Below are 23,930 nucleotides of genomic sequence, written 5' to 3'. Positions count from 1 at the left end.
TATTCACTCATCAGGGAGGGAATTATTCAGGGGTGAGGACATCGGTGTCATTCTAGAAGCCTGTCTGCTAAGGGGCTTAATAAATATAGTACCAACATGTATAAATTATGAACACTGCTCTCCAGTTATAAGGACTTTTTTATTTTAATTTTTGTTAATTTCCTTATTTTACTGATTGTGTATGAATGTTTTGCCTGCATATATGTACATGTACCACATGTGTTCCTGTTGGATCCCCTGGAACTGGAGTCATGGATGGTTGTGAGCCAACATGTGGGTGCTGGGAAACGAACCTATGTCCTGGAAGAGCAACAAGTGCTCGTAACACTGAGCCATTTCTCCGGCCACTGTAAGTTTTTTTTTCTTTTTTTAGACTTTGGACAGCTTATTTTGTGTTGAACCCATACTGGTTGGAGATGCTGTATTTGAAACAATACAATTGAACAACTACTGTAAGTCCAGAGAACAAAAGAAGTGCCAGGGTTCTGGGCAAGACCTGGCCAAGTGGCCGAGTGGCTGGGTGACTATGGACTAACTCCCAAACTCCCTGAATTTTAGATTCTTCCTCAGGTATAATATAAGGACAGTGTCAGAGGGTGACTAAGGTGAGTGGGCTGAAATATCCTATAACTCGAAGACTAAATCACACTGCTCACTTATGGTCTAGTGGCTCACGATATGTAACAGTGTATAGAAGAACTTCATGGTGATCTGACTTAAGAGGAAAATAGTGAATCCATTCCAATGTTTGATAAATCTGACAAAACACAAATAAGGGTACCAAACCACATTTTAATACTTTATATAACATGCTACTTTAGATTTATATACATATATGTTCAGTTATGATGAAAAATGAATTTTCCCAAGATACTAAAATTTGACAATTGACTTACTTGATGAGAACTTAAGGCAGTCTTCAACATTACAAGTCAATTCCACGAAGACATGAACAACAGAGTCTATTATATACATTCTGGAGGGGTAAATCTCCTTTGTCTTTCTGAAGAGAAGCCTCCTTGGCTAGGATAATTATTCTCTTCTACTCAACAAAAGTGAACACTAATTTTAAACAGGTATTATTAAATTCCACTGAAATAGCTGCGTGCAGATGTATTCATTAAAACACCCCTTTATTGACTGTGCACAGTTATTAACAATTCACATTTCAGTTTATTCAGTGGAAGAGCATTTACGCCACTAAAAGTAATAGGGCTGCTTAGCAGCAGGACTGCAGCATCTCCTTCCCATCAGGGCACTGTCCAGGACACGACATGTGCTTTCACATTCACACAAAATAACCATCAAACAGACCCCTCCCTGTCTACAACTTCCCCTTCCATACAGTGCACTAGGTTACACAATGCCCATACATAGACTGTTCTCATGTAATCATCAATCAGAGAGTAATGGCAACATATTTATGTTATACCATCATAAGGGCACTGTGAAGGTGACAAGGACATCCAAGACCCCAGTCACCCCCTGGGCAGATGCCTTCTGACAGAGAGGGAGGAACTCATGAGACATTTGTCTCCAGCACCTGCTGCTCAAGTTTCAGAAGTTGCTTCTCAAGCTTGGAGGTGTTTACTCGATGCATCATCAGAAACTGGCCATTCAGGTGGAAGACGGGGATGTCAAATTTATACCTTTCATACCAAGTAGCATTTTCTGGAAGTGTGATGTCCACCTCCTGTAAAATAAACTAAAACACGGAGAGGTTAAAGCACTGTGTTTTACAGGCCACGGAGCAATGCACTGACTGCAATGATGCACCAACTGCAGACGTTGTAATGAAAAAGCTGTAGGCCTACAGTAAGCCAGTGGCCCCAGTTCCCAAAGCCTGACTGTTTTCATCACATATACTCCACCTCCCGATTTCCCTACTTCTCTGTTACACCTGCTCCACTCAGCACCAGGGCTCTGCCCTGTTCCCAATGTCCGAGCTGGCAAGTGGCCTCGAAATAAGGATGTAGGTGTCCCGGTGTAAGAATGGCTAAGCTAAAATGGTTTGCTAAAGGCAAACACAGCCATAGAAGTTGCAAAGTAAGAGAAAAGGAATGGGACCAGAGTGTAAAGTAAGCATGAATGCTCTTGGTAGTTAACTCTGAATCAGAGAGGAAAAAAATCCAGTAATATTCAGAGAACAGCACTTCGGGGTAATGGGTTTCATGAAAATCAGTCCCTAAACTCTCCGAGGAATAAAAACAAAATCTAAGTGAAAAATCATTTAATCTCTTTTCCCGAAGAAAGGATCTAAGCAGATACTTTATACAGTAAGCTCTATTTACCCCATATATATGAAAGTTACCCTGTCTTTATAAGGCTTGAGGACTTCTTTGGCTTCATCACAGAGTGGGCATGGATTCTACAAAAGAACAGAAGCTGTTAAGCCCACAGGCAGGCATTTGGAGCAACACCTCCCACCTAAGAAAAAACCGAACACACAGCAAAGGCGTATTACATTGACTTCCAAGGATAGTCTTCTACTAGGTTAATCACACGGCTTTATTTCCAAAGCAAAACATCACCACAGAATCTCATTAAACAGCTACTATTTCATGGTAGAAGCTCTCCACACTTTTTGGGTGTTGTTTTTATTTTTCTCATATGTGTGTATATACCTACTGGGGTGTGTGTGTGTGTGTGTGTGTGTGTGTGTGTGTGTGTGTGTGTGTGTGTTTGTGTGTGCATATCACATGTTCCTTGTTTCTCACTGACCAAGTAAAGAGCCAACTTGGTGGCTCCATACAATGGACCTGAATGGTTTAAGCCTTTCCTGACTAGGAAGGACTGAACTTCATCATGCTGGTTTTCCTACTCAGTCCAGAGGAATAATTCTATCAGGGAGGAGTGGAACAGGGACTGTTCTACCCTTGAAAGAAAAACAAACTCTCTTCAATTCAGACGCACGACTGTAGCACTTCACAGTGCTTTCTCAGTTTTAGTAGCAGAGGCACCCACAATAGGCTAATGTTCTACCTGAAGCACAGGCAAGCGCTAGGACCCGCTGTGGCTTGTATTCTTCAACTGCCTTATGGGGAAGATGGGGGAGAACACAGACTGGCAGATATTAATGGTCTCTTAGCCACTGTGCCTAAGAGTCCAGTTAGAGGTTCTCTTATGTGAGCTCAAAACTGATACAGTATTAGTTGTGCCTGTGTAAGAGCTGTTCAAATAGACTCAGAACTACTGTTGCTTGTGTAAAAGCTGCTCACACAGATTCAGTATTAGTTCTGCTTGTGCAAAAGCTGCTTTTTAAAATACTGGGAAGAGATAAGCAATTACATAAAAGACAGGCCTTCTCTTCAGCTTAACTCAAAACATATTTTGCAAATAAGGACTTGAATATTTCTAGATCTTTTCGGTTGGATCCACCTCATCAAATTGGTATTAGCACTAACAACAAACAGATTGTGGACAGCTTGTTGCTGTAAGACAATCATGCTAAAATTTTCTGAGAAAGTGTTACAAGATCGATGTAAGAGGTGAAAGTAAAAGCCAAACAAGAACATACTAAGTTGCAGATGTACCTAATGTCCTTCTTTATAGTTTGCTCTTACAGCAAAGTTTGAGACGATCCCAGTCAAGGTGTTTTGCTTTTGAAATCAGGTTTGTTGAAGTTTGTAAAAGCTGCTAATGCAAGTGTGTGAGTGTGTATCTATGTGGATCTTTCTAAAGGCTCACCACGCTTTGGAAAGGATAAGGAGCCCAGATAAGAACAGGTCCGTGGCCAGGACGGCCTTTCTGAGGCTTCTCCACAGCACTTGTTCACCCTACTCCTGACCCATCCTTTCTTGTAGCAAGAACGCTACAGTTTTGTCCCAAGGAACTACTCGGCATGTGGCCGATTCCATCTCTAAGTAAGAAAAGGGGGAACACAGGACCAGGTGCAAACATTTAGGGTATCCTATCTCTTTTGCCTACAACTGGTTCAAGGGATGGACCAATCAGCCATGAATAGTTATGGGTCTTCTGTTGAGATTTCTATAGATGTCTGAAGTGTGAGAGCTGGGCTCAGGGTTGCTGCAGTCATAAAAGAGGAGAGCCAATACGAAGGTGAATTTAATCCAGAAGATTAAAAAACTAAAGAAACTGGTAACCTTGTTTCCTGACTCAGGCGCTCCCTGGAACCAGGAACCAAAACAATCCAACCCCCTCCCCCCCTTTTAACTCAATCTGCAAAGTGTACTCTACTAGTCATAGGTAAAGGGCAAATTCTTGACTTTTATACTTCTTCTATGGGACTGTGTGTTACTTATATCTTATTATGTACTTTGCAGGGTTCAATATACATATTAAGATGAAGAGAAGATTGGCCTTTTGTCTGTTTGATTATTTTCCGCAAATGTTCTTGGCTATCTCAACTGCTGTTGGAACCAACAAACAGTGCATGACAATCATAGGCCAAGTAAGTACAACTAGTTTTATGGGGATATTGTCTCAGATAATGGAATATTTTTGGCTCTATAATTTCCAACGGTACAATACATATTGATGACATAAATGCATGAAATTAGATGAAATATTCTCAATTAGAAGTTAACTCTGTATTTTTTTTTTTTTGGCGGGGGATGAGGATCAGATAAGGTCTTATTATGTAAGCCCTGGCTCTTTGACGCTTGCTATGTAGCCTAGGCTGGGACTGAACCTTCTCTAATCCTCCTGGCTCACCCTGACTCCCAAGTACTGGGAGGCACAGGTGTGAACCATCACAATTAGCAGACTTGGTTATTAGACAACTGTCAGAATGTCTTTAAATTGTCAAATGGCTAAAATCTGAAAATCTACCAAAAAACGTTTTTTAAAAATTTGAATTACTGTGTTTAAAAAAGAAACTTCTGTTGTCTTCACATTTCTTTCTGATTATAAATTCCACAGAGTGAGGTTAACTAGGAAAAAGACATTACTAATGCTTGTACTACAAAATTACAGGGTGAAAAACTCTTAAAAATTTTAAATTAAGGCTGTGAAGGGATGGCTCAGTGGTTAAAGCGCTTGCATTACAAGCTTGGGGTCTGGGTTCAGATCCCTAGAACTCATGTAAATGCTGGGTGGGCCCAGTGGCTTTGCCTGGAAGTCCAGTGCTTGTAAGGTGGAGACAGGAGATCTCTAGGGCAGGTGAGTTACTAGACTAGCTATATCCCTTAAGTCTGAGAGACTGCCTCAAAGAATAAGGTGAATGAGGGAAGATTCCTGCTAAAACCTTAGGTCTCTATATGCACCTGCACAGGTGTGTGCACATATATAGAAAAGACATAAATCTTCACATCTCTCTTACACACACACACACACCCCTGTGGCTTAACAGCAGCGCTAGTTAGGAATAAGAAAACAAGTACAATGAGTCTTCATTATTCATAGGTTCTTTATTTGTGAATTTGCCTACGTGATAAAATTTGTAACTCCCCAAACAATACTAGAAGCACCTTTATAGTGAGTCACAAACATGCTTCTGCACAGAGCTGTACCAAGTCTGAGTGCCAGAAGTGTTCATTTCTACAGTAAGGTCTCCTAAGGTAATGCTTCGTCTTCTTGTTTTAGTTCCCTACTGTAAACATAAATCAGTAGCCTTACAGGTAGTCCCATGGGGTAACTGTATGGGTAATGCCATTTTTTTGTGGCTGGGTTTTTTGTTGGTGATACAAAACAAAACAAAACAAAACAAAACAAAACAAAACAAAACAGCTCCTAAGCATGGTGCTAAAAGAAAGCTGTCATGGAGAAAACACAGATGTTAGACAAGTTGTATTACTGGTGGCCGTGAGCAACATGTTAATGACTAAACACTTTGTACTGAATAAGACATCTTTAAACACAAACATACATAAACTAAGGTTATACATTAGTTAGTTCACAAAAGTACTGTGGCCAGGTGCTTATGGGAACCCAATCCAGGACTTTTCCTAGATTTTGTATTTGTTAACTCAATGTTTATAGTGTTTTGTTTGTTTGTTTCTTTTTTGCAATGTAACTACCAGAAATAACAAGAACTGACTTATTTCTAACTAGCATAGTTTTAAACATCATAATTATAATCTATAGTTCTTTTTTAAATGAGGGGGTAAAATGACCATTGTATATACTAATGTACCCTCAATAACTGAGAAACAGTGAAATGCCTGGGGACAAAATACCGGGTCTGAAGAAAAATTTTTCCTATTGCTTTTCTTTACAGATTTGACCACTTTTCATGGATATATAACTTTTTTCACCCAACGATAGCACTTTATTTTTTAAGTGTAATATCAGCTTTCACTCAGTACCTTTGTGAATAAGGTCAGCACAGGCAGAGTGGTGTTAGAGGCAGAGAGATTTCGCAAGAGTCCAAATGAGGATTTGGCAATCTGCAGGCTGTTTCCTTGAAACCAGAGCATCTTAATTCTGCCAAAAGAAAAATAAGCCAACAATCTTAATGCACCATCGACTCTGCTCTTTAGAATACAAGCAGTAACCTGCATGCTTATGATTGGATCGGGAAGTTTCAGAATTGTATCTTTGGCTCCAGGAGTGTCAGCAAGGTCCAGATGTTTGGCAAGTGTCCACAATGAATACACTGTACTCCAGGCAAAACAGAACTTAGAATTTAAAAAAAAGAAAAAGAAAAAAAAACCCCAAATCCTATTTATGGATTAGTTTTGTGCCTAATCACTTGGTTTCTGTAAGCAAACTGCATGAGTTTGTTAATTTGCATAGAAAATTAAATTTCAACTGCAGATGTTGCCAGCATCCTGATGACTCTCTAAAAGTAGAGGTGTCCTGAGGTGGTTTTTAGTCACAACAGTTTAATCCTACTGGCAAGCATCCAACACCACCCAGCCCTTCCATGGTAAAAGAAATAGTTCCCAGCTGACAGCACAAAGCATCTCCAAGGAGAGCTCTGCTCCTGCACTGGAAGAGATGGAGAAGCTCAACACTGCAGGTAGAGAAAGCGTAAGAGGGACGCAGTCTGAGCTAACTTGTCAGGAAAGAAGCCTGTTCAACGCCTTAAGAAGTGTTTTCAAAGGAGAGTGCCATGACTTTCAAAAGCTTCACACGCAGACGCACTGGTGTTTCTACTGGAGAGATTCCAGAAGGAACAGTTTAATAGCAGCATGTCAAACACTGGGCTTCGAAGCCCCCTCCTTCTGCTCCTCTGCTTGACTAAGACACCCTTATTCCTAGTTGTTCCATGGAGCCTCCAGCCTTGTCTTTAAATCTATAAATGTTACAGTTTCACTTCTAAGGCACACGTGTATAGTTACCTTTACCGTTTACAGCTATTCCCAGGATGAACTTACTCCTGGGATCGTTATTTCTCAATTTCACCTTCCCTCTCTAACTGTACGTGCCACTTTCTCCTCCTCTACATGGGCAAGGGGCTCCTGGGAAAGCTCCCCTTCTACTCCTTGAACACTGAGCGACCATTTCTACACCAGTGGCACTGTGCCTGCCTTTCTTTCTCGAATGAGGAACACATAGCTTCTCCTCATTTGGCTAATCACTAGGACTCAGATTACCTCCCTGAGAAGTCTACTGACCACCTGACTAACGCCAGCTAGCCTGTAATTCTCTATCCTCACAGTCACAGGATTTTTGTGAACCAACCTGATGCATAACCTCACTACATGTGCTTCCGTTTCAGGATGCCCCTTATTATTTACAGTAATTTCTGCCCCTTCTTCTACAGCGCAGCTCCGTAAGAGCAGGTATTGTTCGCGCCAGTATTTCTCAGCATGCAAAATTGATGTGCACAGAACAGGTGCTCAAGTGTTAAAATACTAGAGTGAGCCTCTCCCTCCCACACCCTCACCTCTGCTCCACCACTCCGTGTGGACACCAGTCATTCTTAGGCCTGTCTCTAAGCTAAAAGGCACTGCTCTTCGGGGTGTCTATTGACTTTGGACTGAGGTACCCAGTTGCTGCTGCCACCACTTCAGACCTCCTGGGCTCCACTTGATAGAGCACGCCTTTATCAAGTGCTACCCTTCTCTGGCAACAGGCTTCTCAGCGTAAAGCAGCCTTAAACTCACTTCAGACAGAATGATAGGACTTTAGAAAAACATCCTACCAGCTCATACCGAACTACAGTAAGGACCACAGGACAAAAAGCTCAGATACTGATCCATGAAAGCAACAGTCTTTCCCCTACCCCTTTCACAATCCCCTAGCCTTCCACTTCTACCCAGATTTCCCTGCTAGCTAAATGACCTGGCTATGCAAGGAAGAGGAATGTAATATGACTTCTGCAGGAATCTGCTGTTTAGAATCACTGTAGAAAGCGAATGTAAACAAAGCTACAACATTCTGTGAGATTCTCAACTGAGTGTAAGCTTGGGTATCCACATAAATTATAAAGTTAGCTTTATAAACAGTGCAGATATAGGCCTTGGAAATGAGGAGGATGGGGGAGCAAGGGCAGTGTACCCAGACTAACCAAGATGGCGAACTACTGCTACCTGCTTTTGGGGGAAGGACAGAGGATTTATTGATGTTTGGCTCAAATGGAAAGGAAAAGAAAACTTATTGCTCCTACCGAGCTGACTTGAGACTGAGGTGTTAAGGCTTAAAAAAAAAAATTCACATCCACAATGGAAATTGGCTTCAGTATTTCCAACATGACACAACACAGCATGTGGTCTTGGCTGCACCCAAGACAAATAAAGGCTGTCATAGTAAACAGAGCTGCCGTTCACTTCAGATTTGCTGGAATATTTGTTCAATCAACCAGACAACTAAGTAGAGTCCTCAGTGATGTTACGGCCACTGTGCGCACGCACAGCTACTGCTATTCTCTGCTGCTTCTGCTTTCACACACGTTAATTACTTAAACCACGCACATCTGTTTACCGAGAAAGGCGTCAATGCTGTGCAGCTTTACTTGAGTATGTTTTAATGGTCTAAGGTACATGCATTTTTACTCTATTGTTCAATTAACTTATTTCTTTCACAGAAGTGTATTATAAATTTATATTAGAGCCTTATATGAAGAAAAAGCTCCATATCTTCAGCTAGACAGATACTAAAGTTAAAATTCCTTATTCTTGAAGTTCACTTATAGCTATAAAAAATTAAATGAAAAATGATATACTCCAATGGGAGCACTTTACTACTCTTCAGAGATTGTTTTACTAACTCTGTAAACCCTTACGCCATTGCTGTCAAAGTCACATTCACCAATTATGTTTTCTTGAAGTAAAATCTTTATGAGGGCCACTCTATCACTGTGACATTGTCATTAGTTTGATTATTTTTGAACCGTACTGAGTACTATTAAAAAACATCCTGAAAAGTGGTCTCTGCCTATTAGCTCCCAATCATGAGCTGACAAAAGGTCCCCCCAATCCCCTGTACTGGGAACTGAACCTAGGGAGTCACAAATGCTGGGCAAAAGCTCTAAGAGTCTCACTAAATAGTCCAGGCTGTCCTTGAATTGACCCTGTAGTCCAGGTTGGCCTTGAACCTGAACTCTGCCTGCCTTGGCCTTCTAAGCAGCTGGCATTAGAAACCTGTAATCCTAGGCCTTACTGACAACATTGTTTTAAAATTATGTCCCTTTAGTCATGAAATAAGTATTCCTACTATACAGACAGACACAATTTTATCCTTTGTATTTTGTTATATGTCTCTGTGACAGGAACACAAAGAACTGTGCTCATAATATCAAAGAAGCACAATTGGGTCACCTTTGTCACAGACTGGAAGAAAGTAGGAAAAGCATAAAACTGGATTTAGAATGTGCTTAAAGAAAATTCTGAAGCCTAACAATAAAGACAGTGACTCCTGCTGCTCCAAGTCTAGTGCTACTCAGAGGCACGGATCCCCTGAAAGAGAAAGGGAAACCAGCCTTCCCCCACAACAGAGACAGACTTCATTGGTCTTTATGGCAGAATCAAACACAACATGGGGGGAGGACTGATTGGACCAATTCAGCCTTCCTTGAAGCAAGATAGAGAAGGTAACTTAACTTTATAGCATTTCCCCAAGAAGCACTGAAGGGCACACCATGAAAGCAACTGATTATAGTGCAGGAAGATGCTATGGTTGTTTGAGCCTTTATTAAGGATTATTCACTTCGGCATGACGAGCTGCCCAGGCTGTGGCTGTACATCACTTATGTTGGGCTCCTGGATTTTTCAACCACTGTGTGCATCTGATTAGGAGGGAAACAACATTGTTCTCGCTTGAGTAGAGAAACTGACCTTCACTGACCAGAATTCTATCCATTCAAAGAGTCCTTTGGCACACCAAAGCGCTAAGCTCACATAATCATTCATCAGCAGGCTACAGTGTTAGCTCATGTGCAAAATCAAGAAGTCTATATAAACCCAGGTACCACCTTGGTTATTAACAGATAATGCTGGAGCTTCTGCACAAGACTATAATGTAAATTTAATGCTGAGCTGACATTAAGCAAACACTATTATCATAGCTCTTGCTGAAACTGTGTTCTATAGAGAGAGCTCAAGGTTTCTGTTTAGTCATCTGTGCCGTGTGAGAGGTTAAGTTTGCCACTTCATCTGCATTACCATCTAAGTATAACATTCCTGGTTCACCCAAATGAAAAGAAACACACACCCTCTTTGGGGAACCATCCCTATATTCTAGCAGACTGAAAGTTCATGTAGTTAGGTGAGGTTGTTGAGTTGTGACTCAGATCACTGGGTTCTACCTAAGCCTAGGGAAATAGGGACAAAGGATGCCTCCCTGGCACTTCTCTTTGGGTTGCAAACAGCTGGATCTGAACCACACTCCCTACAACCTAACTTAAGATCCTTACTGAAGGATCTTGGGTGCAAGAACAGGGGAGGGAGGGAAGGGCCCTTGTGCCCCTAGAAGTGATGAGGAGAGACACCATACAGGGACAAAACCTAAACTTCTCGGTAGACAGGTACTCTGAGGTGTCAATTCCAAGGGGTTAAAGAAGAACATGGAGTGTCTGTGGCAGGTGCAATAGCAGGTACATTCCCAGTGTCTGGCTCAGGCCTGGGGAACTAAGAAGGTGGCACAAATCTGACACGGTGTCACAGCAATGACCCTGACATCCACTTGTGGCCCACTGTACCGAGCGCACTGTTCAGCTTCACTCTGACTACGCAGTTTGAGCTGATGATTTGCTTGCCAGTTTCCCATGCGTTTCCCTCCTAATCAGTTTGTCTTTGACATGGTTGTGCCCATGTGAACACTACACATTTACTCGGACTTCATCTGCTCATTACACATTCACTCAAGTATTCCCTGGCAAATCATGGAATACAGATCTGGGTATCTGTTTCTATGTTCAGATTCCATAGGTGCCACATTCAATGGCATTTACATGTAATCTGTTCGCAATAACCTTTTGAAAATGTTCTTTAGCTGTTTCAAGTTAAGACTTGTCTACACAGTAAGATTACAATCATTAAATTTATATTTTACATACCTACCACTTAATTCGTGAACACCCCTTCTAATTCTCAGTAAAATGAAGCCATCACATTTTCCCTTCATCTATCCTGGTGTTTAGTTTCTTTCTTTCCAAGTAAAGCTTACATCAACTTCCTAGACTACACACAAGCAACAAGAATTCTAGATGGAGTTTGTGGATTCAGAAGGGTGGTTCTTAATTAAGATAAAAGTTATATCATGTTTTATAGTATTAGCAAACTCATGACCATTTACTCATTAGTTCCACAGTGGCGAGGAAAGAAAAGGTTGAAAGGAAATAGGAGATGATCCTCATTCATGAAGAGGCAAAAATCTGGTCAGAATATTAACACGTACAGACAGGTAACCTAGAAGGACAGGAAGTATAACAACAAGGTGATACAAAATGCTGTGAGAGAAAGGAAAAAAAAGAGTATTGTGAGCTAAAGTTGGCGATATTGTCACAAGAGAAGGGCTTCAAATCATTTAGGATTTATGGATACACAGACAAAATGGAAATATTCCAAATCATGGGTTGGATATTGATGGTGGGAAAACATGAACAGAGCAAAGAAAAAGAATAGTGGAAAATCAGCTGGGAAAGAAGAACAGTACAGGACTTTAGAGAATGTTTAACAGCTATCAAGCCATGTGTGATTTATCATATGTGTCTTGGGAACCACTGATGGGTTTGAACAGTGTTTTGTTTCCAATATTTTAGAAGATTAATTTGTTAGTAGTTAGAGAAGTGTTGAGATTCAAGTGGACAGTGACATATACAGGTTTGGGACTCATGTAAAGAGCCAGAGCTAAACACAAAAATGAGAGTTTCTATTGGTATAAAGATTGCATCTGCAGCTGTGAGACTAGATAAGATAATCTCAGCAGTGCAGGAAAGGAGGGCTCAAGGTGGCCCTTTGAGGCAATCCAATTTGTAGCTATGAGGCAGAGAGAAGCCCGGACAAGCAGCACGACTGTGGAGGAAGGAGGAATGCCAGTGGGAAAGGGTGTTTCCAGAACGAGGGAGCAGTCCATCGCCCACGAGCGATGAGGGCTTGCCTAGAATGGGACAGTGGAATGACACACATGGGCCAGAAGAGATGTAGCTGATGCTGCTCCAAAGGCATGAATCCTAAAACCAATGTCTGCTACTAACTCACACCCTTGACTGGTTCCTGCCCGATTTAACAACTTAAAAGGAGGAAAAAAGTGGAGATAAAAGTTGATTATCTTAAAAGGGACAATAAATATAAAAATCTGTGTAAATCAAAACAGAACATAGAATCAAAGCTTAATTATTAATTATTAATAATTCTAAGAGCATTTTATAAAAAATGACAATGATTTGTCTTTCTTTCTTTCTTTCTTTCTTTCTTTCTTTCTTTCTTTCTTTCTTTCTTTCTTTCTTTCTTGCTGTTGTTGAAATTTTGCTTTTATTGGCCTCAGACAGCAGACTTACATTCCTAGCAACAGTGGTTTCAGAAGTGAGAAACTGCAGCACTGGAAAACACTTCGGATACAGTTCAATATTTCAGACTGTGAACACTACTTAAACGGACAGCACTGTGCCTATGTAAGACTGGAGAGCAAATACCCTGGCATAAGGCAGTGGTTTAATTCACTCAGAAATTTTCAGAAAATTCAAACCAGGACACCCAAACAGCTTTTCAAGAACGATTTTTCCATCGACAGATTTTAAACAAAGAATAACCCCTTCCAGTAGCTCTTTCTCTGTACTTGTCCTTATTTTTGTTGTTGTTGTTGTTGTCCTTATTTTTTACAGACAGAAAAAGAAGTCCTTACTATAATACTAATGATTTCCTCAAGCCATGCATATCAGAACAGAAGCCCCTAAGACAATGTTAAGTTGGAATTGTTGATTATCTTTAAAGATAAAACTTGTCCCAAGCAGTTCTAATAAGCTTGCTAGAGAGATTGAAATAGTTTAAGTAAATATAATTCACATTCAAACTTATCAATCAGAAAAATTAAGCATAAGTAGTTAAAAGTTCATTTTCATGTAAAGTTTACATTGGAATTCTATGTTTGAATTCCCTGAATGCATTTTTAGGTGAGGAATCCATAAACACAGATCCCAAAGAGAAATGCAAGTGCCACTAACTTCTGAGATGCAGGAAAACTCTTCATCTTTTTGGGCCTTAGTTTTGCCAACTATAAAATGGAAATTCGACTACTTGTCCTGATCTCACACTTTCCAGACACTCAAGAGAAGCATGTTCACAGGCTTGGGGTCTCACATGCCCTTGTAACCCAAGAAAGGACAATCCCATACTGGAGAAACAGCATGGGGATGGCCCATGCTTGCACAAGACCTTGAACAAGTTTCTGTCTTTAGAAGCTGAAAAAAATGCAGCTATTTAGAGAAGACCAGAGTTCACTCTGCGATTCATACACAAGTGTGAATATCCTTGCTTACTCTCAATTGTTTTCTCTCACCCTTTTCTCATAACTGGGAAGCAGAGGCTTCAGACAGCGCTAAGCAGGGAAATGGGGGAGCTGACATCAGAGTGGCCTGGCACTCATCAGCAAACTGTTTAACCATGGGAGTCGGACACACTATTAGGACGTACTTAAAATGTTATTTTAAATGACATACCCTCTTCATCTTGGCATTCTTCCCCATATCCAGAGGCTCTGCTGCCCTTGCCTTGGCCTGTAGGAAGCTGATAGATTTGCAGCAGGAAAAGAATCTTCAGCGCACCAAGAGTGTTTTGGAACCTTTAGACCTCAGCAGTCACTCCCTCCAGATTACTACTTCAGAGGAGTCTCCTCAGTAATGGGATTGGTGCATGCCACGATGTCAAGGGTCAAGAAAAGGTTTCTATCAAAACATCCAACTCAGAAAAATAAAACAATGCTAATACTCCACAGCCCGTGCCTCAAAGTATCTAGGCGTCGTCTAGAGGGAATTCTGGACTAATTAACACAACGGAGTCTACACGTGCTACCCTCCTTCTTCTGCCCCAACCCCAGATATGCTGACTCAGCAGCCAGCCTGGAGCCAGCGCGGCACAGTACAAATTCAGAGTGTACAACAATGTTCAGTTCAACTCTGACAAAATGGCTGCAAACTCATTCCTGAAAGCAAGAAAACATGAATACTGTGCGTAGCTTATATTAGACATGAGGGCGTAACAGAGTTTAAAAACCAATTTGAAACTTCCATCCTCCCATAAAGACAGCATTAAGATTGAGGGCAAAACGATCCAGTTCAAGGAATGGGAGCAAAGTGCATAAGAAATTATATAGACTCGTTTTGACATTACCCTTCTCAACCAACATGACCCAGTCCCTCTGACATTTAATACTGACTCAGCAAGAAGACAATTTCATTAAAACACTTTAGTCACACTATGCTCAGAGAGTAATATCAGTTTCATTGCTAAAAACAAGTTTGCAATTTAAAGTATCTTTCATTTGTCATTAATATTCTATTTATTTCCAATTCATCTTTCCAAAGATGACCACACAAGACCTGCAAAGTATTTTGTTGCAAATCCAGCGAGTCACTGGTCTTTCAATATCAATAAGTCATAAGCTTGTACAAGCACAGAGTTTAATTTGAATGTTGAGAACTGTCTACTCCGTGACCAGGCCCTGGAAACTCTGAGTTGTATAAGAGTCTACAAACTCTGAGACTTAACTTTGTTCTTCCTCAGTTATCATTAATAAAATATTTTGAAATTTTGGAACTGGAAAGTGACTTTAGATAAGGAAGCTATGTTTAAGTCTTTTGTACATCATATTTTTTTGTTTGTTCCTATTTTATTCTTTGAACAAGGGCATATGCTTATGTGTTTTGTTTAAGGCTACTTTAAGGTTCATGGGAAGAAAGAACGAGGTTTCAGATAGAAAATTCTCTTAGCATAAAACAGGGTTCTGATCTCTACATCTAATAAGACTCACATTAGTTTCTATCTAAACATGAAAACCCTTTTCCACAGTATATTTCCAATGGCCTCAGCTGACTTTCTGTTAACTAATATAAGTGTGTTCTGTCTCTTAGCTTACCAAAACCATACACATTAAGAAGTAAAATATCAAATAATTCAATGCCATGTCCTCTCCTCCTGACTGAACTAAAACCCATTTTCCTATTATTTCATTATTAATATGAGAAAGTACTGGAACAATAAGAGGAAGTTCATTTGTTTATAGCTATAACTGTAGTAATAGGGGCGGCGGCAGGGCTGCGTCCCCAAATCCCCAGCCGCCTGGCTCGGCTAGCTTATGCCCCAAATAATTACACGGACACTGTATTCTTTTAAACACTGCTCTGGCCCATTTCTAATCATCTGTGTAGCGCCCCTAGGTGCGCTTACCGGGAAGATTCTAGCCTAAGTCCATCCTGGGTCGGAGCTTCATAGCATGCGTCTTCCCTGGAGCAGGTAGCATGGCGTCTCTGCTGCGTCTGCTCCGGAGAGGAGAGCTGTGGAGTCTGACCTCACTTCCTCTTCCTCCTGGCATTCTGTTCTGTCTACTCCTCCCACCTATCTTCTAACCAATGAAATGGGCCGAGGCAGTTCCTTTATTGCTTAGCCAATAAAATCAACAGATTGATATATGACACTCCCACATCATATAACATTCTGGTTTTGGTTGTAATCAAGCTAAGAGACGGAAGCAGCATGTATCCCGCAACGGTACTGTTTTATATGTGTGCTGTGAACTTGAACTTGGGATGTTGTTAATAAAGGAGGGAAAAAACGAACTAAACCCACAACTGTGGATCTTCTTCACTGCTATTTAAGCAATTCAGCTTAAGATAGCAATGTGACAGATCCTTTCCCTTGAGACAGGATCAAATGAAGATGCCGATGGCTTGGGTAAGTTAGTAAGCTGGCAAACCTTCATAGATAATTCTTCAAATATTTGTGGAGCAGATATTTGGGTGAAGGGTTGAACGTGGTAAGCCTGGAAGGAGTGTAGAGGCAGAGCTGTTGGACCATCCAGCCTACACAGTCAACTCAACACAGCAAATGCTCTACAGTTCACCAGGCAGATCTGCTTAGAAGGCAGTCTGGCGACAGTCTGTGGATTTTCAAACATACCCTTCCCTGGTCCACACTGGTAATCAACGCATTACATCCAAGTACACTTAGCTGCTCCCTGAAAGGTGACTCTAGTTTTCTTTTTTTTCTCTCTGCTGCTTTCCCAGTGATGCTTTCGTGTTCTTTATAGGTGTAATCTTCCTCCAGGGACATTGTCGTTTGTCTATAGCATGAACTGAGTGTATGTAGTGTCAGGTACTAGAAACATAAAAGTGACTAAGACACTGTCCCTGCCCTTAAAGAACCTAGGGGAGAGGAAAGACCGGACAACACAACAGCTAATAAAGTAAACCAGTCATTGCCGGATATAACTGACGTTAAGGGTTGGATACAATTCGAGCAAGTTCAAGTGCTGGAAGCTCCACCCCTTGTCCATCAGCAAGGTGACAGAATGTCTAAGAAGTGGAGCCTAGAAGAAATCTGGTCATGGGACATTATGGTGAGAACGGGGAGAGGATGCTTATCATTGTCCTGTCTGACTGAAAAGTAGCCCTTTCTGTCCATGGTTGGCCCGCTCTCTAGTTTTCCAGTGTGATGGGCCATGGCTGGGGGACCCTTGCCAAGACTTCATTATCAGTGTGTGTACATCTTCCAGCCTCTGGAATCATGAGCCAAAGACTTTCTAACAACAGCAGACATTTTAAACTTTTGTTTATATCTCTGGGGAGTTAACTGTTGGATAAGAACTAGAGAAAGAAGAGAGGTATTGTCTTTATGTTTTCTGATCCCTGCCTACATGTACAGGGATGGGGCAGGGATGTAGAATCATGTATTTATGTGAATTAGCCACAACTTTTCATTTTATAGATTTCCCCTGAATGACTTTGTCCCTGGGACTTGCTATACAAACAAAGAGAAGAGCTGGAGAACCTTACTTGGTCCTGTTACATGTATAGCCACACATACCTGAGCCAGGGTTTTTTTTATTTTATCTTCAAAAAAATTGCCAGTAGGAATAAAATCCCATTCAGGAGCTATTTCAGCTTTCTTTTTGTTTCTTCTGATGTATATCCCTTGAATAAAACAGTGCAAAAAGTTAGATTTACAATAAGGAACATAAAACCCCTCGCTACTTTACATCATACTATGTTTGAAGTCCCAAGCACAAGAATTAGTAACTGAATATATTGGCCAGCTAGCATATATACAAGATATGAAATACAAGAACTTTAGTTAAAACAAACTTATTTTGAAGGCACCTCTCTCTAGTGCCTCTGGGTACATACAGTGCCCCTGTGAGTACAACACAACTAGGGAACCGGAACAAAACAGAAGCACAGCTCAATCAATTCTCAAGTCAGAAAAATGGTCCTTCCTATTACTAACCTGCCGATAGTCTGTCTAAATAAAACTGCATATTCCTCTAGCCAAAAAGACAAAAGCTAATGATCCTTGTCTGGCAGGTAGCTTCAAGTGGACCCCAGCAAACAGGGAGGAAAGCTTGGAGCCTGTTAAAGTAACCCATACATTTTAATTTTCACAACCGGGTCTTTCTGGTTCTAGCCAATTTCTCAGGAGAGCAGGACCAAGGTTATTAAGTCTCAACAGCTCACATTGTTCTGCTTCACTCAGCATTTTCCAGGGCATACTTGTTTCCTGTTGCTGGTGGTGGTTTGTTTGCCGAAACAAGGGCTCACTCCGTCTTCAGGCTGGTCCAGAACTCAAGATCTGTCAGCCTCAACTAGAGTGCCGGGATTGTAGATAAGCACCATTGCCATGCGGGACCCCTTGCATTTTATCCTCTGCCGTTTACCTGGATACACCTCACGCGTGCACTTTTAAATATTGGGAGAGTGCATCATGAGCATTGTGTAAAGCTGCTCCACAGAATGTTACTGAAGGAGATGACTGTGGCCTCTAAGAGTCAACTCCACTTGCTCAGTGTTCTATGGAGACAGCCAGAGGCGGCTCATCAACCAAGGGAATGTGTAGTCACAGGAGCCCATCTTAGGTTGGGAAATACACTACTAATGTTGGGATATGACATAGTCTAAGTACCATCTTTGGGTCATGCTAGACCACACAGTTTATTTTTTTTCTAAAAGAACACTAAAATACAGTTTTATATAAACATGATTAACAACAATAAGGATAAAGATTAGTCAGACAAAAACCCACTTTAGAGAGTCTTAGAAACAGTCAGATACCTATTCACATTAGTGACAACTGTCAGAGACTTGGGCTCATTAAAAATTGTATTAGCTGGTATTTGTCAGGGGTGAGCGACAGGGCTAAGTATTTGTTGAGAACTGGGACGTCTGACTTATTCTTTTACTGTCCACAGCCCAGAGGGCTGCTTCTTCCCGATAAAGCAAAGACGGGGTCCAGACAGCCGGGTCCAGAGGGGCCTGGCACTCACAATGTTTCCTCTTGCACTTTTCACCCCAAATTAAAGGTCAACATGGCTGCTCAAAAACATTTATTTAAAAAGGCAGTCAACTCAGCAGGCTGTCAAGTGTGATATTGCCACTTCATAGAATTCAATTAAACCCGGGACCAGGGCATCTGTGAATCACTGGAAGAAGCATGAGTTGGGACATTTTCGGCTTTCTTCGAAAAGCTCTATTTTTCCTACAGTCATTTATTCAGTTCCTAGAGCGCAGCCACAAGCGCGCGTTCACAATCTCCCCCCAGCGGCTCGGGGATTTATAGCTCTCGGCTTAATTAAATCCCCTCTGACGGCCACCCAGGTCTGCAGCGCTCCGCACCGCGAAAGGATCGCGGCCTCTTCCTGCGGGCGCACGCTAACCCCCGGCCTAGGGAGCACTCCCAGCAACGCCGACGCCATCACCCACCTCCGCACCCGGCCGCTGCCGCTTCCTCCTGCTGCACTTCCGCCGCGCGCTGCACTTCCGGCTCACGGGCGCCGCCCTGCCGCATGGGCTCTTAGTTCTCAGGGCGTTGTCTCTGTTCTCTGGGAGAGTAGGGATTGAGTCAGTAGATGAGAGAGAGAGCCACGCTAAAATGTATTGAAAAGAAAGAAAAGAGGGAAAAAAGGAAGGGAAGGAGGGAAGAAGTAGAGAAGAGGCGCTGTGTCTTAAGGAAACGGCCTGGGGGTTGAGAAGCAGCATTTTGAGATTGCATTTTAACCTCTCCCTGTATGCGTTCATTCATTTATTACGGGAGTATTTACTGTCTTCCTCTTCCTTTGGGTTGGGGGCTGAACTGGGTTATAAGGAACAGGATGAGAAAAACTGGGAACTGTACCTCTCCACGTTTACAACCTTATAACCTTGGAGGCAAGGCAGACGTGGGGGAAATTCTCCTTTAAAGAGGGAATTTATTTGTTAGGCAAAGCATTTGGAAGAGAACAAATATGACTTGTGAAAAGATAGGAATGTCAGCTGGTTAGTAGCTTTTGGACTAGCATATGACAGCCCCAGGATGCTGACAGAACCCCAGAATGAAGCTTGGGCCATGCACAGACCACTGACTAGTATGGCTAAAGTTCCAAGGGGATTGGGGACGATAGGTGAAAAGAGGCAGAAGAGTGTGGAGCCCACCCAGGTAGCCAGGTCAGGCCTGTGCTATGGGCAGCTGGAATACTTCCTGACTGACTACATCCCTATGAAGAAAGGGGAGCTGGAATAATTTTTTTTTCGTCTTCAAAAAGGATCTCTTAACTTTGGGAAGTTAATGGCTTGGTATAGGTGGAACAAGCAGGGACGTCAGGAGATGACTAAGTAGTACAGGCTCCAGGTGTGGTGGTATTGTAAGTAATAAGAAAATGATGGGTAATAGGTATAATAATGCTCACCTTAATATTTATTGATTGCACATCCAAAGCTTGGTCCTCATTAACACATTTAATCCTGTGAACGGTCTTATTAAGTACCATTTTACGGATGATGAAATGGAGGCTCAGTAACTTGCCCATATCCTCAGAGAAAATAGCATATTGAATTTCATTTCTGCTGCCAGTACCTGTGGGCTCATCACTGAACAACAACAACAACAAAAAATCACTGTGTATTTAGTGTTTAAAAAAGAGATAAAATGGGTCAGAAATGAATCCCTTAGACAAATAATATTGATTATATGATATTGGTAGAGGAAACAATTTGGAAGTCAAATTTTCAAGTTCGTACTTTATCGCTTCAGCATCTGTTAGCAGCCAAAAGAGGATTTGGGGCCTGTAAACAGACCTGTGATTATGATTCTGTTGATACACTCTGATAAGTCCCAATCTTTCTGAGCAGGGACATGGCACTGTGTAAGAGTTACAGAGAGAGTCTGTCATGAGAGCTAGTGCTGTGTCTGGCTGTAAGCACTAGAGCCTGCATATTGTACATTTTGTAGAGGGATAGAAAGATCGTCCTAGAAATGTAACTCCAGGTCAGCTTCCAAATTTCATGTTTGTTTCACTGGAAAATGAAGCTTTGTATAGTTGGCTGGATTATGAAATTTGATTTCACAAACTGAAGGTGAATGGTTTTCCCCAAAGGTCATAATGAAAGCTTTGTACCATCCGTTATAGGTAAATTTCCCCAAAGAGTCAAAGTTCGTTTCCAGAGTTAACAGTTCATTAGTAAGATTTTTTTGGGGGGTAGGTTATATGGGTTTTAAGTGGTAGCCCAGGACTCAGAATGCATACTTGAAAGCGAGAGTTTCCTGAAATGCTTGTGAATCCCTGTTTCTGTTATCAGTGCCCAGTCACTTTGGGAATGTCTGTGTTAGGGTTTTTATTCCAGAAGAACAGTTTGGCCTCTAGGTCCAGATTTCCCACCTCCCTGTGCCAAGCAAAGGACCTTTGTTTGAGAGAATTTCTGGAGTTTGAACAGAAAAAATGATTATCTCAAAAAAAAATTGGCCACAGCAAAAAAAAAAACATTTATTCAAGGGTCAGAGAGTAGAACATGTGTGGGTGTCACTAAAGAATGGATTTAGCATTCATTGAAAACAACACTCTATTGAGACAGTCTAGACACATGAGAGCTACTACGGTGTGGTGAATACTGAGACACTGCAGTGTATTTGTTGGTGACTTTAGCTAAATAATTACAAAAAACAAAATTATATATTTATTTTTATAGAAAAGTATACAGGAGCTATTCACTTTTAATATGTTTCAAATGATGTGAAGGTAAGATTGAAGGTCTTTAGATAGCACTGGGTCAGTATATTTTATTTCAGATATTCTTTTTGTAGGACTTTGACCTACGTATTGTTCTCTGTGGACTCCAGTTCTAGTGTTTGTCCTGAGAACTGAAACAGCAGTCTGTGTTCTGACTTCTTTGGAACCTGAGTTCTGTACTTAGACCTCAAGACTTATCTCAGTGGTTCTGTCCAAGGCTTCAGCCTAACTCTAGAAACAGTCTGCTTGGAAGGGCTGGTCTGTCACTCCTGAGATAACTCAAGAGTACTTTAGACGGTACACTATCTGTTCTTCCAGAAATGACTTGGAGTCAGGCCTTCCATTTAAGGCCTCATGAGGGCTAGCTAGACTTGTGGGTGTAGGGGGTGGTGGCTTCACTCTTTCCTCTTGGCTTTGCCTCTGAGAAAGCAGAAGTAAAGACATGGCTGTTGGTATGAAAGCATTTCCTTCAGAATGCTTTAAAAAAACAATGTCTCGGCAGGGAATGATCATCATGCCTGCCCTAGTTTACTGTAACCTGGATTTGTGCTGCCACTCAAAGAACATGTAACCTGGACTTTGGCTAGGAGGGGCTATCTCAGTAATTGCCACCGTTGGGTGATACGATGGTAGAAATATTCAGAACCTGGGAGGAGTTCCCTGTGTCTTTCTGCTCTTATGATGAACATATTTGTTTATCTCATCAGTCACTCTCTCTAGGTACTGCCAACTGCAGGAAATGATCTGAGAGAGCCAGATATTGGGTTATGTTTAAGGTCATGGAGAAAAACAGTGGCAGCCTCCCAAAGAAAAGATGTGCTTCTGAATCTGGAATGGGTTGGGTCATTGGGTCACTGTTGACTACCTACCCACCAACCATTGTAAGAGGAGACAGAATTATAAGCCTGTCCCACCAGGAAAGAATGGGCCACAGAAACCTGATTTCTGTAACCTCTATGGCATTTAAAAAACCCCTGCTCCTTTTTCCAGACATTTAGAGGAGAGTGAAAAAAATTTCAAAGGGGAAAAAATGCTTATTTGTTTAAAGGCTTGCTCAAGTAATCCACTTATGCCATTTACATTAGTTAAACAACCTTTCTGTGTAAACACCATTAATTATGTAGTATAAGAGTCAAATAAAAATGCTAAAAAATAAAAGTAATTGTAGCATAAATTAGTGCAGCCTGAGTGCCCATACATTATAGAGAAACTGTAGACTTTTACAGGAATGGCTGTGTGATTTTTCTATTGTTTGAGCTATAGGATGGAACCAACAGAAATGACATTTCACAGATGGATACCAAAATTGTTAAAGTTTAAACTCATACCGGCAGTGAAATTACAGTTTTCACAGGGGCCCTGACTCCAGCCTCTCTCTTTATCCATCTTTAAAAGATGGTGAGGTGAAATGGGGTTGGAGTGTCCTGTGGATCTTCCCAGAAGATCTGTGAGAACCAGACCATTGTCGTCGACTCCAGAATCAGTAGCCTCCAACCTCCTTCAGAGTGTAATGAGAGGAGATTGCTGGGCCTGTGCTGAAGGAAGTGAACTGATGTGCTGCCGGCTAGCCGCAAAGGAAAAGGTCAGGGGCCCGCGCTCCTGAAAGATGAGGGTGTCGGAGACCCTTCAGTGACAGCGGCAGTATAGCTCCGTGCCAGTCTTGGTTAACTGATGGCTTACAGTTCCTCAAGACAGGTTAGACATTTTCGTCATCCCATTTTACAGACGAGGAAATGGAAGCTTCAGGAAGATCACAAATGAAACAGCGATTGGAAAACTTGGCTTCCCACTGTATTTTTCTACTATCTCATCCATGGGTTTAAATGTGAATAAAAAAGAACTATGGCTTTATCTCAAAAGACTCTTTTGTGCTATGCAGGATCTTTTAAGAATATCTGAGCACATTTCCATTATCCCTCAGGGAAGGTTTTGTTTTACCTCAGGAGGCAGGAAATGGTTTTGAGATAGGAAAGGTTTTTCATTTTTATGGATTAAGCCCATCTTCTATTATAATTACTAAAGCTGAATCATGAAAGAGCATAGGGTCCTCACAGCATGAAGAGGAGGGTACAAGGCTTCTCCCTGGCTTCCTGGTGTATATGCACCATTCAGGAGGCCTGTTCAGATAGACAGGGCAGCTAGCTACCAGGAAGAACTGCTCTCCAAACACACTCTAACATGCTATTCACAAACATGCCAACAACTTACTGCCTAGAAGAATTTTGAGATACAGTTTTTCCAAATTTTGAGAATTTGGCCTTCCTCCAGAGAAATATAATAAAATAATTAGTCATACCATCTGCTATGTATGTGCAGCCTAAACTAAAGGGAAATTGTCTTTATTCAGAATAATGCTTCCTGTGCCAGCAGTGAGCACTGAAACCCAGCTACTAAGAATA

The 23,930-nt window shown here is 41.5% G+C and overlaps 1 protein-coding gene across 1 annotated transcript; it reads right to left on the bottom strand.

The window, feature by feature from the left end:
* Positions 1 to 772: 772 nt before the first annotated feature.
* C4H5orf63 (chromosome 4 C5orf63 homolog) lies at positions 773 to 19,303 on the bottom strand. Its single transcript, XM_075968630.1, has 5 exons — positions 19,253 to 19,303; positions 17,364 to 17,470; positions 6,267 to 6,384; positions 2,312 to 2,368; positions 773 to 1,705 (listed from the first exon to the last, which is right to left on the bottom strand). Exons 3-5 carry the CDS (start codon positions 6,375 to 6,377, stop codon positions 1,520 to 1,522), a joined length of 354 nt encoding a protein of 117 aa, XP_075824745.1. The 5' UTR covers positions 6,378 to 6,384; positions 17,364 to 17,470; positions 19,253 to 19,303; the 3' UTR covers positions 773 to 1,519.
* Positions 19,304 to 23,930: the final 4,627 nt, after the last annotated feature.

This window comes from Microtus pennsylvanicus, chromosome 4 (assembly GCF_037038515.1).
Source record: "Microtus pennsylvanicus isolate mMicPen1 chromosome 4, mMicPen1.hap1, whole genome shotgun sequence".
NCBI classification, from domain to species: Eukaryota; Metazoa; Chordata; class Mammalia; order Rodentia; family Cricetidae; genus Microtus; species Microtus pennsylvanicus.
This window is presented reverse-complemented; position numbering and strand designations above follow the sequence as displayed.

What these genes read in the sequence shown, in the direction of transcription:
- C4H5orf63 (XM_075968630.1), bottom strand. Translation starts at nt 6,377, where the DNA reads ATGCTCTGGTTTCAAGGAAACAGCCTGCAGATTGCCAAATCCTCATTT. An exon ending in TGCTGACCTTATTCACAAAG is followed by an intron (nt 2,369 to 6,266) that starts GTACTGAGTGAA and finishes GTTCTTTTGTAG; the next exon opens with AATCCATGCCCACTCTGTGA. An exon ending in TCAAGCCTTATAAAGACAGG is followed by an intron (nt 1,706 to 2,311) that starts GTAACTTTCATA and finishes TCCGTGTTTTAG; the next exon opens with TTTATTTTACAGGAGGTGGA.